The sequence below is a fragment of the Rhincodon typus genome, chromosome 6 (assembly GCF_021869965.1).
Source record: "Rhincodon typus isolate 14 chromosome 6, sRhiTyp1.1, whole genome shotgun sequence".
In the NCBI taxonomy this organism is placed as follows: domain Eukaryota; kingdom Metazoa; phylum Chordata; class Chondrichthyes; order Orectolobiformes; family Rhincodontidae; genus Rhincodon; species Rhincodon typus.
This window is the reverse complement of record NC_063337.1, coordinates 19,509,468-19,527,038: the sequence shown is the minus strand read 5'-3', so window position 1 is coordinate 19,527,038 and position 17,571 is coordinate 19,509,468. Positions and strand designations below refer to the sequence as shown.

The 17,571-nt window shown below is 44.6% G+C and overlaps 1 protein-coding gene across 1 annotated transcript in view; it reads left to right on the top strand.

Moving 5' to 3' along the window:
* Window positions 1–17,571, top strand: part of tsga10 (testis specific, 10) — a 93,711-nt gene that overhangs the window by 60,733 nt on the left and 15,407 nt on the right. Inside the window, exons 10-13 of the mRNA XM_048598055.1 lie at window positions 4,934–5,102; window positions 12,297–12,407; window positions 14,080–14,265; window positions 14,640–14,849. Coding sequence (XP_048454012.1) covers window positions 4,934–5,102; window positions 12,297–12,407; window positions 14,080–14,265; window positions 14,640–14,849 — 676 coding nt within the window. The remainder of the gene's footprint in view (window positions 1–4,933; window positions 5,103–12,296; window positions 12,408–14,079; window positions 14,266–14,639; window positions 14,850–17,571) is intronic.

Sequence of the window (17,571 nt, the reverse complement as noted above, 5' to 3'; positions counted from 1 at the left end):
TCCTCTGATGCTGCCTGGCCTGCTGTGTTCCTCCAGCTCCACACTGTGTTATCCTTGATGGTGAGGGCAGTCACTTTTGCTTCACCTGTGGAGTTCAAGCTTTGTGTGCATGCTTGGAACAAAGCCAATTTGCTGTATATATCTGAGTGGTTCTGATGGAACCTGAACTGAACATTAGTCAGCGGGCTATGCGTATGTAAGTGCTACTGGACAGCTCATTGATGATTAATTGCATCAATTTGCTAATAATTTGAGCAACACTGATAAGATAAGTAACCGGACTGGATTTGCCTTCATTTTGCATACGTAAGTATCTGGGCAATTTTCCATATTGTCTGGTATATTCCTAGTGTTGTATCTATAATTAGAACAACTTAAACAGTAAAAACAGAAGAGTGGGTTCTTGCATGCCTGTCCTGTCCCAAGCCAGGTTCCTTGATTAAGCACAGAGTTGCTGTGAATGTAGAATCCAGTTTCTCAGCAGGCTACTGGGAAATCCAGTGGTTGGCTTGGTCTCCCCATATAGTTCAGTACCAGCTAAGTTGCCCTTAATTGGCTAATTTAATACAGTTGACCTCTGGACAGAAAGGCTGCCCTCCACCCTTCACATGCTGCGCTTCTAAGCTTGAATTTGGGAGTTGTAGTTGGGAAGGCATTGAGGTTTCCAACCCTATTCATCCACCTGATCAAGTACTCCACCACTTTCTTTGAGCAATAAATGCTGGTCTAGCCAGCAATGCCTACATCCATGAATGGGTTTTTAAAAATTCCATACTGACAGGCCAACTAAGGTAAACACCCTTCCGTAAGGAGGAGTGAGTAACTAGTTGGGTTCTGTATGGTTCTACTACAGTACACGGCAGACTCCTTAACGTCAAAATCCTCAGCCACTTTAGGCAATGTAAATGGTTTCTCCACAATCGGCCCCATTACTGACATTGGATCGCGAGTACTGTTTAAATTATTTGTTGTTTTTGCCATTAAATACTTTCCAAATCTTGAAAGGTGATAATTGTTTAGTTTAAAGTATGAGAAGCTCTTATTCTGTACCATAGTAGCTTTCCTCTTGCCTTGTGAAAAGTGTAAATTACAGATTGTGAGCACAGAAATTTAAGACACACTGTGTTGATACTTTTCATCTTACACTCATTAGGGTAATTTGCAAGAACACCAATTTAAGGAGAAATTCAGTATTTATACTACATGAGAGGAGAGTGCTGATTAGTCGACAAATGGACTGTAGTAGAGGCATTACTATGGAGAATGCCCTCATTAATGCTGATTGACAGCTGCCAGGCTAAGTTTAAATTTTAAACAAAGATGGTGAACTCTGATTTGTCACAGCATTACCTGCTGTATGTATACATTCTTTCTGTTTACAAAGAATGGAACCCTGTGTGTCAAGATATGTAATTTCCAGTGCAGTCCTAAATTGATTTTCAACATAATTTTTTCCAAATTCAGGATTATCCAACAAATGAATCATCAATAATTGGTGTATTTACCAATCAACACTACTTACCAATCAGCACTCTCCTCTCATGCATAGGAATAGGAGTTGGCCATTCAGCCCTCAAGCCTATTCTGCTATTTAAATGAGATCATGGCTGATCATTGGTCTAAAAAGAACATCTACGTCCCTTTGGCCCATATCCCTTAACACGTTTGCTTAACAAAAATATAGCTATCTCAGATTTAGAATTCATAACTGATCCAGCATCAACTGCTGTTTGTGGAAGAGAGATGTGCTTTATAACATCTGCTGAATGGTCTGGCCTTAATTCTCAGACTATGACCCCTATTTCTAGAATCTCCAACCAGTGGAAATAGTTTGTCTTAATGTACGTGGTCAATGTTGGTATTCCCCTTGAATTGGTATTCTTGTGATTCACCATGACAAGTGCAAGTGAAAAGCCTCAATAAAATGTATTATGGTTTTTTCAGCAATATGCAATTTCTTTTGTACCAAACAACTGAGCCTGCTTATGTAGGTGGAAGCATTTTATAACAATGTGCACTTTTATGCCGTCGAGACATCAATCGCCTCAACCTCTCCACCCCACTCACCCACTCCAACTTCTCCCCCACAGAACGTGCAGCCCTCTGCTCCCTTCTCTCCAATCCCAACCTCACCATAGAACCAGCGGACAAAGGAGGCGCAGTTGTAGTATGGCCCACTGACCTCTACATCGCCGAGGCCAGACACCAGCTCTCGGACACCTCCTCCTACCGCCCCCTTGATCATGACCCCACCCCCGATCACCAAAACATCATCTCCCAAGCCATCCACAACCTCATCACTTCAGGTGACCTCCCACCCACAGCCTCCGACCTCATTGTTCCCCAACTCCGCACCGCCCGTTTCTATCTCCTTCCCAAAATCCACAAACCTGACTGCCCTTGTCGACCCATTGTCTCCACCTGCTCCTGCCCCACCGACCTTATCTCCAACTATCTGGACTCCATTTTCTCCCCCTTGGCCCAGGAATTCCCCACCTATGTCCGTGACACCATCCACGCCCTCCACCTGCTCCAAAACTTCCGATTCCCTGGTCCCCAACACCTCATCTTAACCATGGACGTCCAGTCCCGATACACTTGCATTCCCGATGCAGATGGCCTAAAGGCCCTCCGCTTCTTCCTGTCCCACAAGCCCGACCAGTCCCCCTCCACTGAAACCCTCATCCGCTTAGCTGAACTCATCCTCACCCTTAACAACTTCTCCTTCAATTCCTCCCACTTCCTACAGACAAAGGGGGTGGCCATGGGAACCCGCATGGGCCCAAGCTATGCCTGCCTCCTTGTAGGATATGTGGAACAATCCCTCTTCTGAAGCTACGCTGGCCCGATCCCCCACCTCTTCCTCCGTTACATCGAAGACTGTATCGGCGCTGCCTCGTGCTCCTACGAGGAGCTCGAACAGTTCATCCACTTCACTAACATCTTCCACCCCAACCTTAAGTTCACCTGGACCATTTCTGATACCTCTATCTCCTTCCTGGACCTCTCTGTTTCCATCTCTGGCAACCACCTGGAAACCGATATCCATTTCAAGACTACCGACTCCCACAGCTACCTAGAATACACCTCCTCTCACCCACCTTCCTGCAAGAATGCCATCCCCTATTCCCAGTTCCTTTGCCTCCGCCGCATCTGCTCCTGAGATGAGGCATTCCACTCCCGGACATCCCAGATGTCCTCGTTTTTCAAGGACCGCAACTTCCCCTCCACAGTGGTCGAAAACGCCCACGACCATGTCTCTCGCATTTCCCGCAACTCATCCCTCACACCCGCTCCCCGCAATAACAGCCAAAACAGAATCTCCCTTGTCTTCACGTACCACCCCACCAACCTCCAGATCCAATGCATCATCCTCCAACACTTCCGCCATCTGCAATCTGACCCTGCTACCAAAGACATTTTTCCCTCCCCACCCTTATCTGCTCTCCGGAGGGACCACTGTCTCCGTTACTCCGTTGTCCACTCCACACTCCCCTCCAGCCCTACCACCCTCGGCACTTTTCCCTGCAACCGCAGGAAGTGCTAAACCTGCCCCTACACCTCCCCCCTCACCCCCATCCCAGGCCCCAAGAAGACCTTCCACATCAAACAGATGTTCACCTGCATATCTGCTAATGTGGTATACTGTATCTGCTGTTCCCAATGTGGCCTCCTCTACATCGGGGAAACCAAGCGGAGGCTTGGGGACCGCTTTGTGGAACACCTACGCTTGGTTCGCAACAAACGACTACATCTCCCAGTCGCGAGCCATTTCAACTCCCCCTCCCACTCCTTTGACGACATGTCCATCCTAGGCCTCCTGCAGTGCCACAATGATGCCACCCAAAGGTTGCAGGAACAGCACCTTATATTTCGCTTGGGAACCCTGCAGCCCAATGGTATCAATGTGGACTTCACAAGCTTCAAAATCTCCTCTCCCCCGACCGCATCCGAAAACCAGTCCAGCTCGTCCCCGCCTCCCTAACCTGTCCTTCCTCCCACCTATCCACTCCTCCCACCTCAAACCCCACCCCACCTCCTACCTACCAGCCTCATCTCACCTCCTTGACCTGTCCGTCCTCCCTGGACTGACCTATCCCCTCTGTAACTCCCCACTTACACTCACCTTTACTGGCTCCATTCCTGCCTCTTCGACCTGTCTGTCTCCTGTCCACCTATCTTCTCCTTTATCCATCTTCTATCTGCCTCCCCCTCTCTCCCTATTTATTTCAGAATCCCCTTCCCCTCCCCCATTTCTGAAGAAGGGTCTAGACCCGAAACGTCAGCTTTCCTGCTCCTCTGATGCTGCTTGGCCTGCTGTGTTCATCCAGCTCTCTACACCTTGTTATCTCAGATTCTCCAGCATCAGCAGTTCCTACTATCTCTGCACTTTTATGGTGTAAGGATGTTTTCATGTTTCACAAGTTAATCGTTAGGGTGTTTAAACTTTATATGCTGGTAAGAGTGCATCCATTTCCTGAAATGGTTTCTTCATATGATAATTCTGTTGTGCATAATCATCCTCTAGCTATCAGCTCTGGTTCAGTTGGTAGCATCCTTGGCACTGAGCCAGAAAGTTGTAGCTTCAACTTCTATTCCAGGACTCCATTGCCGAATTCAAGCTAACATTTAAATGCTATAACGCACTGTCAGAGGCTCTCAGTGGTTTTGTAGATCTCATGCAGAAGTTATGACGGTCACCAGTGGAATTTCAGAATTACCTCTGATCAGGGAGTGACATTTTTTGCCTCATAGATATACCATAGGATAACTGGTCCTCTCATTGCACTACTTCAAGAGCACTAATTTAGTTAAACATTGTTGATATCGTCACAAGTAGAACAAAGTTATCTCATTTGAGGTGAATCGACTTGCTAGCTTACTTTTAGCTAATTTGGCACTGAACTAACCTTTGTGTGTTTTGAGCCTATAGTCAATTGAATGAGACAATCAACAATAAAGAAAATGACATTTCCAGTATTCAGCATCAGTATGATTCCATCAGTTCTGAATTAGTAGAAATGACCCAATTAAGAGAAACGGCAGTTCGTGAAAATAACCATCTGCATGACCAGTTGTCAAAATTAAAATACGAACATCAGGTAAGAAAAGTAACCATTTTTGTTGAACCACTGCAAATGTTGTTCATTGTTACTTGTGTAAATTGGTGTGACTGGTGGAGATTATAAAGATATGGACATAAAAGACCATGAAGAGGTTTGAAAACAGGAATGAGAAGTTTCAAATCAAAGCATTGCTTGATTGAGAGCCAGTGAAAGTCCATAAGCTCGTAGATATGAGAGTGAAGCTTTGTGAAAGTAAGGGCACAGTAGCAGTGCTTTGGATGAGCTCAGGTTTATGGAAGATAGAATTTGGAAGACAAGGTAGAAGGACATTGGAATGGCGACATCTAAAGGTACCAAAGGCATGAATGAGCACTTCAATAGCTAATGAGCCTAGGAAAGAACAAGCGAAGTGATTTTAAGGAGGATTGAATTTAAGCAGTACCCTGCCTTCCATGGGGGAACAGTGAAGAATTAAGACCATAGATGTAGGAGCAGAAATTAGGCCATTCCGCTCATTGAGTCTGCTCCACCATTTGATCATGGCTGACATGTGTCTCAACCCCATTGCCCTGCCTTATCCCCATAACCTTGATCCCCTTACTAATGAAGAACCTATCTGTCTCTGTCTTAAATACACTCAATGATTTGGATTCCACAGCCTTCTGCAGCAATGTATTCTGCAGACTTGCCACCCTCTGGCTGAAGAAATTCCTCCACATCTCAGTCCGAAAGGGTCATCCCTTCACTTTGAGGCTTCACCCTTGGGTCCTAGTCTCTCCTACTGGTTGAAACATATTCTCTACATCAATTCTATCTGGGTCTCTCACTATTCTGAGTGTCAATGAGATCCTTGCTTATCCTTCTGAACTCCAAGTAAAGATCCAGAATGCTCAACCACCCCTCATATGACTAGCCCTTCATTCCTGGCATCATTCTTGTAAACCTTGTCTGGATCCCCTCCAATGCCAGCACATCATGACCATTGTAGTGTGGTTGAGCGACCAACTGTAACTAACATGGACAATGGAAACGAAATTGGATGTACAGTTGGTTGTGCTATAATGCAATAGTTGCGTTCCTGCGCACCATCACATCATAGAAAATCGCACTGTAGAAAGTAGCAGGGCATATGGGAAAAGTGGGGTTAGGGGCAGACCACCAAAAAATATCAGTCAAAATCGCTCAAAAATCACTCAAAAGCCTAACTCAAAGGATAGCACAGTTTGAATAAGTGTTTAATTCATATCTAATAATGAAATAAAAGTAAATTTAACACCTTACCTTGAAAAAATGTGAAGATGACTTAATGGGGGAGGAGGTTTTGAGGTTGCTTTGTTGTTAATGCAGGGGCTGAGAGTTGTCGTCATCGTCATCATCGCCTTCAAGTGCAATTGTGTTTGCAGGGTCAGGGCAAAAAATAATTAATCCAGAAATGGATGGTTGTGGTTCATTGTCTTCTGACTGTTTCTTGAGGGTTGGCTTAAAAAAGACATCCAGTTTTTGCTGCTTTGCCCTTTTTCTTCTTTCATGAAGAAGCTGTTCATAGGGTGCCAAATAAGATCTTATTCCATATACTGCTACCCTGCTGCATTCTACATTGTAATCGTTGTCATCTAACAGCTGTAACTGCTCCTCACTTTCCCTCAGGATAGAAGACAAAACAGAAGTGGAAAGCTCTTGTGGTACTGCATTGTGGACTTCATCTTCTTTATCTCCAGCTTCCACTTCCCCCTCAGCGACAAGTTGTTGTCACGTACAGTGGTACTCCAGTAGCTGTTCAACATCCTCACTCTCTACTTCTTCAAATCCAACTTGCTTTGCAAGATCAATACAATGTTCTTCGATTCTTCAGAGCTCCTCAGACAGATCAAAGCCTTTAAACTTTTGAAAAAATTCTGGGAGAAGCTTCTGCCAAAATGCATGCAAGCAGTCCTTACTAACACCACCTTCTGAAGAAAGATACTCTTCCTCTTGAGGGAGTGTAGCGACGGTTTACCAGGCTGATTCTGGGGATGGCAGGTCTGACATATGAGAAGAGATTGACTGGGTTGAGATTGTTTACTCTGGAGTTCGGACAGATGTAACAGGACTGGACAAGGTAGATGCAGGGAGGATGTTCCTGATGGTGGGTGTGTCCAGAACCAGGGGTCACAGTATGAGAATTCGAGGTAAATGATTTAGGATGGAGATGAGGAGACATTGCTTCATCCAAAGAGTGGTGAGCCTGTGTGATTCATTACCCCAGGAAGTAGTTGATGCCAAAACATTGAATGTATTCAAGAGGCGACTAGATACAGCACTTGGGGCGAATGGGATGAAAGGTTATGGGGAGAAAGCAGGATTAGTCTATTGAGTTGGACGATCAGCAATGATCATGAAGAATGGTGGAGCAGGCTCAAAGAGCCAAATGACCTCCTCCTGCTCCTATCATCTATGTTTCTATGCCTCTGCGATGATGTTAATTGCATTCTTGATGTTACAGCTCTTCCAAAATTGAAAAACACAGTCCTTATCCCCCTCAGTGGCTACAATCAGCCTCTTAAATGTACATCTTTAAAAGCTGCTATTGCATCCTGCTCCATGATTTGAAGGAGAGAGGTTGTGTTTTGGGGTAGAAATAGCACTTTGATGTTTTCAGAAAGCTCTCCAATGGCGGGAAGGTGGCTTGGCACATTATCCAGGATGAGGAGCACCAATGGAATTGCATTATAGCCAACACAAATTTGCGTTTTAGAAATAACATCCCCCTTTAAGGTTTTGGAGTAGATTTGTAGTTCGGGTTGTGGGTGTTAGATTGGTTGGCTCGCTGAGCTGGCTTGTTGTTCTGCAGACGTTTTGTTACCATGCTGAGTAGCATCCTCAGTGCAGCCTCCAATGAAGCGTCAGTGTGTTTTCCTGCCTGGTTTTTAAACTCTGGAGTCCATTGAGCTGGATTGCGTCACTTCCGGTTTTCCTTCGTTGTGGAGTGTATATGGGGTCGAGTTCTATGTATTTATTAATGGCTTTCTTCATGGAGTGCCAGACTTCAAGGAATTCCTGTGCCTGTCTCTGCTTAGCTTGTCCCAGGATTTTGGTGTTGTCCCAGTCGAAGTGGTGGTTCTCCTTATCCATGAGGATTGAGATGAGTGAGTACTGGTTGTGTCTTTTTGTAGCCAGTTGGTGTTCGTGTACCCTTGTTGTTAGTTTCCTTCCTGTTTGTCCGATGTAGTGTTTCCCACAGTCTCTGCAGGGGATCTTATAGATGACGTTGGTCCTGTCCATGGCAGGGAGTGGGTCATTAGTTTGGGTGAGCAGTTGTCGTAGGGTTGATGTCGGCTTGTGTGCCACTGTCATGCCCAGCGATCGTAGGAGTCTTGTGATTAGTTCTGATGTGTTCCTGACGTAGGGTAATGTGATGAGTGTGTCGGGGCGTGTGGTATCTTCCTGATGTTGTTCATGCAGGCATCTTCTGACCCAGTTTTTTGGATATCCGTTATCCTTAAAAACCTGGAAGAGGTATTCTTCTTCCTCTTGGCGTAGTTCTGTGTTGCTACAGTGTGTTGTTGCCCGTTTAAATAGTGTTCGCACGCAGCTTCATTTGTGTGTGTTGGGATGGTTATTGTTGAAGTTCAGTAGCTGATCCGTGTGTGTGGCTTTTCTGTGTACTTTCGTTTGGAGTTCCCCATTTGTCTTGTGCTGTACCATGACGTCCAGGAATGGGAGCTGTTTGTTCTTCTCCTCCTCTGTGGTGAATTTTATTCCGGTGAGGGAGTTGTTTATAAGTTTGTGTGTCTCCTCTAGTTTCGTCCGTTTAACATTCCCCTATTTGTCAGTCACATGATAGCCAATTCACGTTGCTGGAACATGCATCAGAGCAGAACTGACTGTAGTCACACCCAGAGTAGGTGAGGTCAGGGAAGGAGTGTAAGGGAGAGGGATTCAATTTCAAGCAATGCGAGGCCCTTCAAAGGATAACACCATTACACAGACACCTATACACTGAAGCTGAAACATACACATGAGGTATACATGCTTTATGAATCTTGGCTACTAACCTATGGCATGCAGTCCAAATCTTTGCTCCAGGCACTCCTGACTGTATCATGCAAGATAGTGAATGAATTCCACTAATGCCTGTGATGCAGTAGCTATGTTTGTATACCTAGAGAGAAAAAACTAAATTGCTGCTGTGGCAGTCACCTGCCATTTACCCATTTCCTTCTCATAGTGCAGGAGCTGCTCACTTCACACCTTGGACTATTGACCATTGTGTAGCACTAAGGATGGGCGGGCTCTGCACCTTCAACGTTGTAATTGCAGTTGGACAGAGACTCTCACACGCACAGCTAATGGTGCAAAGTGAGGCTGTTTTCATCCAGAAGGCCCAGACATGCGAATGTGTCCTGCCCAGAGGTTGGTGCACCCTCCTCAGCTTGAACTCCTATAGGGCTGAAGCCTGAAGGCAGGGTAGAGGAGGAATGCGCCGCTATTTCTAGAGTGTAACTCCAAACAGAAAACTTCTCGGTGCCTGTATGTGGTTCCTGCTCCAACTGGATGCCTATTGGTGCCTCCCTGTCTCCTTGAGAGGAGGGAGCACCGTGTTGTCTTCTGTGATGCTGAGCATCAGTAGCTAGAGTGATGTATGTGTCCAGCAGACTGAGACTCCTGAACCTGGCTGTCCATGGCAGGTTCCAAAATGTTTTTGGAGGCTGTCAGATGCTTGAGGCAGCAGGGTCCCAAACACATTCCAGCAACCAAGTGTTAGGTTGCCCAGTGCTCCTGATGAACCTACCAGCTGTTTCTGGGACTACTTGTGCCAAAACATAAAGTTCCTATTGCCAATGCCTTGTAGGTCCTCTACTGCCTTGGACTGTTAGTGACCTGGGCTTGTTTTATCTTGGCAAAGACATGGCAGTGTAGTGCTCACCTGTAAGGGCTGCCGACTCTAATCCAGAGAAAATATCCTCTGAGGTGTCAGTATCTGAGTCTTGCTTGTAGATGCTTGCTTTGAGGTATCAGTGCTCTGACCCTCGGGTGACACTCAGAGTGGACATGTCTTGTGGGGCAGCTCTGTTGACCGTATCCATCATGGTTGTGCCACTGGTGGCTGCAGGAGACTAAAATGAGAGCACATCACAAGCAAAGAACAAAATTTGTGGTATGGTATCAATAAATTCACTGGGGAAATGATGAGAGAGTCGCATACCAACAATGTTTCTTAAAATCATAAATTGCTGGAAAAACTCAGCAGGACTGGCAGTAACTATGGAGCAAAATCAGAGTTAACGTTTTGGCTCCAGTGACCCTTCTTCAGAATAGTTTTAGGGACATGGAAGGTTCTGTAGCTCCATTGGAGTGGTCTTGGTCTTTGCCTACCGGGGCCAGGTTCCTCTCATGATGGGTGAATATCCAGCACCCACTACCTGCCCTGGGTCTTTTGGCCTATTAAACTCATTTCCTCCTGTAATGAAAGTAGAATTTTGGTTAAATTCAAATTTATTTTGGGTACAAAATGGGAGATCAGGCTGAAAGCTTTTAAATAGTGAAGCCTAGAGGCAATCAGGACCAGAATGAGGATGTCATCAACAGATGAGTTGAGACAGGTCAAAGTCAGACAGCAGAAATGGCCAATATTTATCATGGAAGCTTATCTTAGAGTCAAATGTGACACCAACATTGCAAATAAACTGACTTAATTTCAAACTGTTACCAGGTTATTTGTATGGCAATTTTTTAAATTTTCTTTGATATATTGGGCTGTGACTTGTGACTGGGCAGCCCCTGTGCATCTGTCAAATTGGAGATTTAGGCATCTGCTTAGCTCTTGATAAACCACTTTGCCACCACCAGATCTCTAGGTCTAATAGATACAGGTGCTGTCATAGGTATTTTGGTTTTATTAACATTAGGTGGTGCTAAAACATTACTACAGTACTGTACTGTTCACTAGTTGTTTGAGTCTGATGGCAGCTCGATGATTTGGCAGCAATATTTAAACAATGCATATGTTTAAGTGTTAGAATTATTTAATTATAGATCATAATTATTTTTATTAATTTTTAATAATTTGTTATTTTTACTGGCCACCTTAGTATATTCTGACTGCCTGTCCAACCTGGGGCATACAGTACTACATTTATGTTGGTTGCTCCAAACCTTTTTTTTAAACTCTGCTTGGCATGTTAAATCTGCCCTGGCCACCCCGGCCAAAATCAAACCCAACCCTGATCTTTGAGATCATACTTTGCCACACCATGATGTATATATTCATTCCAAAATGCACTAGTCTATTGTTGACTAACCTCACAATGCATATTCCTATGGAGGCTGTTGGTTAGAGTGGTCCTTCCCACAGAATTAACCTGATCCTTATCACCTATGAATCACCATCACACCAACATTTAACATCCCTTTGCTTCTCAATTTTCTTTGACATTTTTCTCTACCATTCGAAAGGGGTGTTTGGTTCCCCTTGCACAATATACTTTTCACTGCTCCACATTGCTACAAAAATTGAGACACATTCCTTGCATTTGCTTCTCTCTCATTCCATCGTTTTGTCTTTTGTCTCCATCCCTGTCCTTTGTTGCAATTCCTGCTCCCCTTCCTACCGCCCTCTAGCCTGTTACTTCCATTGCTTTCTTCACCCATCAATCTTAGCCTTGCCCTCCAATCATTCAGAATTTGAACAGTAAATTTGATCTCGATTCCTTGGAGGTAATTTTCATTTTAAGTGACAGTAGAGATTGACCACTTATTATATATCCCACCCCATTTTGCTCTTCATTGATCTGAAAAATTGATTGTGGGCATGACCCACGCAGCTCCCTTTGTTGGGTCAGCATTATCAAGAGCTCACCGCTTTCTTTATAACTGTCTAGTCGGAAGCAGCTGGTTTTGACATTGCCTTTTGGAAGACTGTTGGAGGGCATGCTGCCGTGAAGTCCAGGCTAGGGGCCCAGGTTAGAGTCCCAATGCACCTAGTATATTGAGTGGGCAAAGCTTTGAAAATAGAGTTCATTGTAGGGAAATGTGAGATCATCCACTTTGATGCAAGCACAACAATTCAGGAAAGCTCCTTTATGGTGAGGGGAGACTATATAAAGGTAAATGGATTCAGAAATCAATGTGCATAAATCACAAAATCTTATGCAAAGCTTAACAGATTTTTTTTTACTGATGGTATAAATGTAAATTTGACAATTTACAGTTTTGGTATGTTTCAGTCTATGCATATCTTATTTGTTATAGTCAGTGAACCGTAAACTGGAAGAATCCATTCAGGAGAATAAAGACTTAAAGATCAAAGTCCAAGATTACATCACTGAGATATCCAAGGTGGAGAATTTGCTTAGCGGCAAGGTCAGTAACAAAATATAATTCTCACAGGTTTTTAGCAAGCATAGTTTTGAATCTTGACTGCTTTAGATGAATTGATCTTTTGGACTATAAGTATGAATACTATTCTTAGTATCCAATTTCAACCTTGCCCATCCAATGGGAACAAGAGTGGGTAAGACGCTCTATTCCTGATGTCCTTTCCCCACCACCATTTAAATTGTGCAGATTTTACAATTCGGCCATGTACTTGCAACAGGCAGATGGGCGTTTTGTGATTCTGTAATGCAATTGACATCCCAGCGCTACTTTAGCTAAAGCTAGTAGAAGGCTTCCCACAGTATCTGATCCACCATGGTGAATAGGGGACTTCTTTACTGCAGCTATATGTACACTGCGCATCTTTGCACTGTGGGAGGAAACCGGAGCACCTGGAGGATACCCACACAGACATGAAAATGTGTAAACTCCACACAGACAGTCGTGCAAGGCAGGAATCAATCCTGGCACCCTGGTGCTTTGGGCTAGCATTGCTAACCACTGAGCCACTGTGTGGCCTGTAATTTTAGAATAGTGCTTGACTTTCTCATTAATAACCTAAATACTTCAATAAACGTGAAAAAACTGCAATTTTCGTTATTACAGTGACTAAGCACTACTTTGGCTGCTAAATACTTTGGACTATCCTGAGGTCTTGAAAGGTGCTATACAAATGCAGTGAAACTTTTCAAAGGATTGATCAATCTAGTGAAAGAAATTCTGAGGGAAGTACCAAACACATTCAAAAGGTCCGTCAGTACTTTTCTCCCATATTTCATCATTATTCCAAAATTCCATTTTCTTGATAAAATGCATTTGGAAAGGAGAAATTTCAGAAACAAGGGGAGGTGATGGCCAAAAGCTATTATTACTAGACTGTTAATCTAGAGATCTAGTAATGTTCTGGGGACAGGGTTCAAATCCTGCCATTGCAGTTGGTAAAATTTGAATTTGATAAATATCTGGAATTAAGAGTCTAGTGGTGACCATGAAGCCATTGCCGATTGTCGGAAACACCCATCTGGTTCACTACTGTTCTTTAGGGAAGGAAACTGCTGTCCTCACCTGATATGGCCTACATGTGATCCAGACACAGAACTTAACTGGGTAATTAAGGAGGTTTAATAAATGCTGACCTGGCCAGTACTGCCCACATGCAGTGAATGAATAAACAAAATGACAAGAAAAAGCTTGATCAGATGTTCTGTTGACTTATGGAGTTGTGCAAACATTAACACGCAGTCTTGCAGATGATGTGGTTTGTGTTGATGCATATTTTGATAGTCTTGTAGACCTATATATTTGTATGGCATTATATATTTACAGAACTAAAATTGTGCCTTCTTAGGGGATTGTACACTGAGTGGACAAGACTTGCCAAGTCCAGAGCTTGTTGTTAGAAACGGGGTATGGGAATGTCACAATCCCAGTTAGCATTGTAGTGGCAGGCAGGTGTAGGAAGGAGGCCCACACTATAAGCTGCTTTCTTATTTCCAGATGCAGCCATGTAATAATTGCTTACATTAGATTTAAAATACACTGCCCCAAGGCAGATGGAATGGCTAAATATTGTCATAAAAAGTTTTCTTTGGGAATATAGCTATAAAAGATAGTTTGAGAGATTTTGTGGATTGATGATATCGTATACATTTATTAGGAAAATGAAAATTTTAATCTGATGGAGCAATGTCGTAGAACTAATGCGCAGACAGAGACCTGGGAATTGAAAGCTCGCCAAATAGAAGGAGAGTTCAATTCAGTTCAGATGGAGCTTGTTACTGTGAAAGCTGAGAACCGCAGGATGTGCGAAAAAGTTAACTCACTTGAAAAAGAAATTGAGGAGGTAAAAAGTGTGGCGAATTTATAATCCATTATTTACTGTAATACACAATACTATATGTGCAGCAAACTTTCTGTTGTTAACAGATGCTTTATTATATGGAGATAGAAATCTCAAGAAGGTGAAAATGACTTAAAAAAACTATTTTGGATGTTTCAAATGAATCTGAAATTAGCATCAATTATAGTTGACAGTTCATTAACAAGGCATTTGCAAGTTTATTTCCAAAACCAAAGTACAGGAATATAATTCAATTATTTTCTAATTTTGACTGTATTTTTCATGTAATTTTCCCAAGGAATTATACTTTCCTCAGATTTCTTCTGCATTTTAATTTTCCCACTTTTTTAACGTGCAAAAATGGATTTTCCCTGTAGCAAGAGGCTGCTAGGAATGCATATAAAGCCCAAGTTTGCTCACTTAATAAGTTGATAATGAAGCTGGAAGATGAACTTCGGCAAGTCCAAAATGAAAAGAGCACAGCCCTCACTGACCTCACATCCACTCAAGAGCTCTGCTTGAAGCTGGATTCTAACAAAGAGATGATGATGAGGCAGGTGGCCAGCAAAAACAAGGAGATGGAGCAAGTATGTAAAATGGAAAAATCATAATTGTTTAATACTTTATTAATACTTTAATTTTGTCAATGTGTCTCTCATGTAATAGCGACATTTGGGACTGACGTACAGAGTTCTTCAGGTTTTCTGCAAAACTTGGAGCAGATTATATGCTTTCACTTGTCGACTTATTACCTATGTAGCCTGTTGGAATGCAGTTAATTCAATTGCTGTATACTTGATACCTTTTTGGAAGTAAAACGCTTCAACACTTACAGGGAGATGGTGTGTATGAGGCCAAAAACAGCCAGCGAATCGGACAGGTTTGGATCACACAGGTCTGACTGTCATTAAAATAATGTGTCCCCATTTGCCACCAGGCAAATGGCCAATTGAACAGCCTGGCCAATGGATAGGATGGTTCACTAGCAGCACCAGACCACAGCTGAGGAGCACTGGGGATATTCTCAGCTATTTGGTAGGCGGTGAACTGTGATTAGGAGGGCTGACGTAAGGAGAGGCTTCCTCAACAGGCATCTGGTGAGAATTTCTGTTCCTTCTGAGCACTGGGCAACGCTGATAGAGGCAGTAATGGTGAGCCAACAGTGCTGTCCCTGTTTAACTGCCAGTTATCCCAAACCATGGGAAACCAGTACAACAGCAGTAAATTTCAAACGAGGCTTTCAATTTCAGTGTTTAAATTAATCATCTCCCTTCCTCTTGTTCCATAGCATGGTAGTTAGATACTGCAATATCCAAAAGACTGTAGTGAGTGTATCATTAGCTGTCATTTCCGCCACCTTCAGTCGGATGTCACCATCAGACATATATTCCTCTCCGCTCCCTTTGTTAGCCTTTCCATAGAGACTGTTCCCTCTCTGACACAATGTTCCACTCCTCCACTCACCACACCTCTCCACACCTCCATGGCCCATCCCCATGCAATCGCAGAAGATGTAATACCTGCCCACTTACTTCCTCCTTCCTCACCATCCAAGGTCCAAGACACATCTTCCAGGTGAAGCAGCGATTTACCTGCACTGCACTCAATCTAGTCTACTGTATTCGCTGCTCACAATGTGGTCTGCTCTCCATTGCGGAAACAAAACGCCGACTGGGTGACTGCTTTGCAGGACACCTACATTTTGTCTGCAAAAATGACCCTGAGCTTCCTGTTGGTTGCCACTTCAATACACCACTGTTGGTCATGATCTCTGTCTCAGGCTTGCTGCAGTGCTCCAGTGAAGCTCAGCGCAGGCTGGACGGACAGCATCTCACTTTCTGCTTGGAGACCCTGCAGTGTTCATGACTCATCAAGTTCAATAATTTTAGGGCCTGAGCACCTTCTCCCAACCCCTATATGCCAGGCTTTGTCATCACATGGGCTGCTACCGCAAATAACCCATTGTCACCCATTAATGGTCCCCGCATTATCAGCTATTCATTCTCCCAGGCTGACTTTTACCCATTCCTTTCTCTGCCCAATTATTTTCCTCTTCCTTTGAACTCCATCCCCATCTATTGTTTACTCCTCGCCCGTCCCAACACCCCATCACCAGCACATATACCAACTTTTTCTGACCTACAGTCAGTTCTGAAGAAATCAGAGATAGTAGGAACTGCAGATGCTGGAGAATCCGAGACAACAAGGTGCAGGGCTGGATGAACACAGCAGGCCAAGCAGCATCATAGGAGCAGAGAGGCTGACGTTTCGGGCCTAGACCCTTCATCAGAAAAGGGGGAGGGGAAGGGGGTTTTGAAATAAATAGGGAGAGAGTGGGAGGCGGATAGAAGAGGGATAGAGGAGAGGATAGGTGGAGAGGAAACAAACAGGTCGAAGAGGCGGGGATGGGGCCAGGAAAGGTGAGTGTAGGTAGGGAGTTAGGAAGGGGATAGGTCAGTCCAGGGAGGACGGACAGGTCAAGGGGGCGGGATGAGGTTGGTCGGTAGGAGATGGAGGTGCGGCTTGAGGTGGGAGGAGGGGATAGGTGGGAGGAAGAACAGGTTAGGGAGGCAGGGACGAGCTGGACTGGTTTTGGGATGCGGTAGGGGGAGGGGAGATTTTGAAACTTGTGAAATCCACATTGATACCATTGGGCTGCAGGGTTCCCAAGCGGAATATGAGTTGCTGTTCCTGCAACCTTCGGGTGGCATCGTTGTGGCACTGCAGGAGGCCCAGGATGGACATGTCGTCTGAGGAATGGGAGGGGGAGTTGAAATGGTTCGCGACCGGGAGGTGCAGTTGTTTGTTGCGAACCGAGCGTAAGTGTTCTGCAAAGCGGTCCCCGAGTCTCCGCTTGGTTTCCCCGATGTAGAGGAAGCCACACCGGGTACAGCGGATGCAGTATACCACATTGGCAGATGTGCAGGTGAACATCTGCTTGATGTGGAAAGTCTTCTTGGGGCCTGGGATGGGGGTGAGGGAGGAGGTATGGGGGCAGGTGTAGCACTTCCTGCGGTTGCAGGGAAAAGTGCCGGGTGTGGTGGAGCTGGAGGGGAGTGTGGAGCGGACAAGGGAGTCACGGAGAGAGTTGTCCCTCCGGAAAGCAGATAAAGGTGGGGAGGGAAAGATGTCTTTGGTGGTGGGGTCGGATTGCAGATGGCGGAAGTGTCGGAGGATGATGCGTTGGATCCGGAGGTTGGTGGGGTGGTACGTGAGGACGAGGGGGATTCTTTTTTGGTTCTTATTGCGTGGACGGGGTGTGAGGGATGAGGTGCGGGAGATGTGGGAGACACGGTTGAGGGCGTTCTC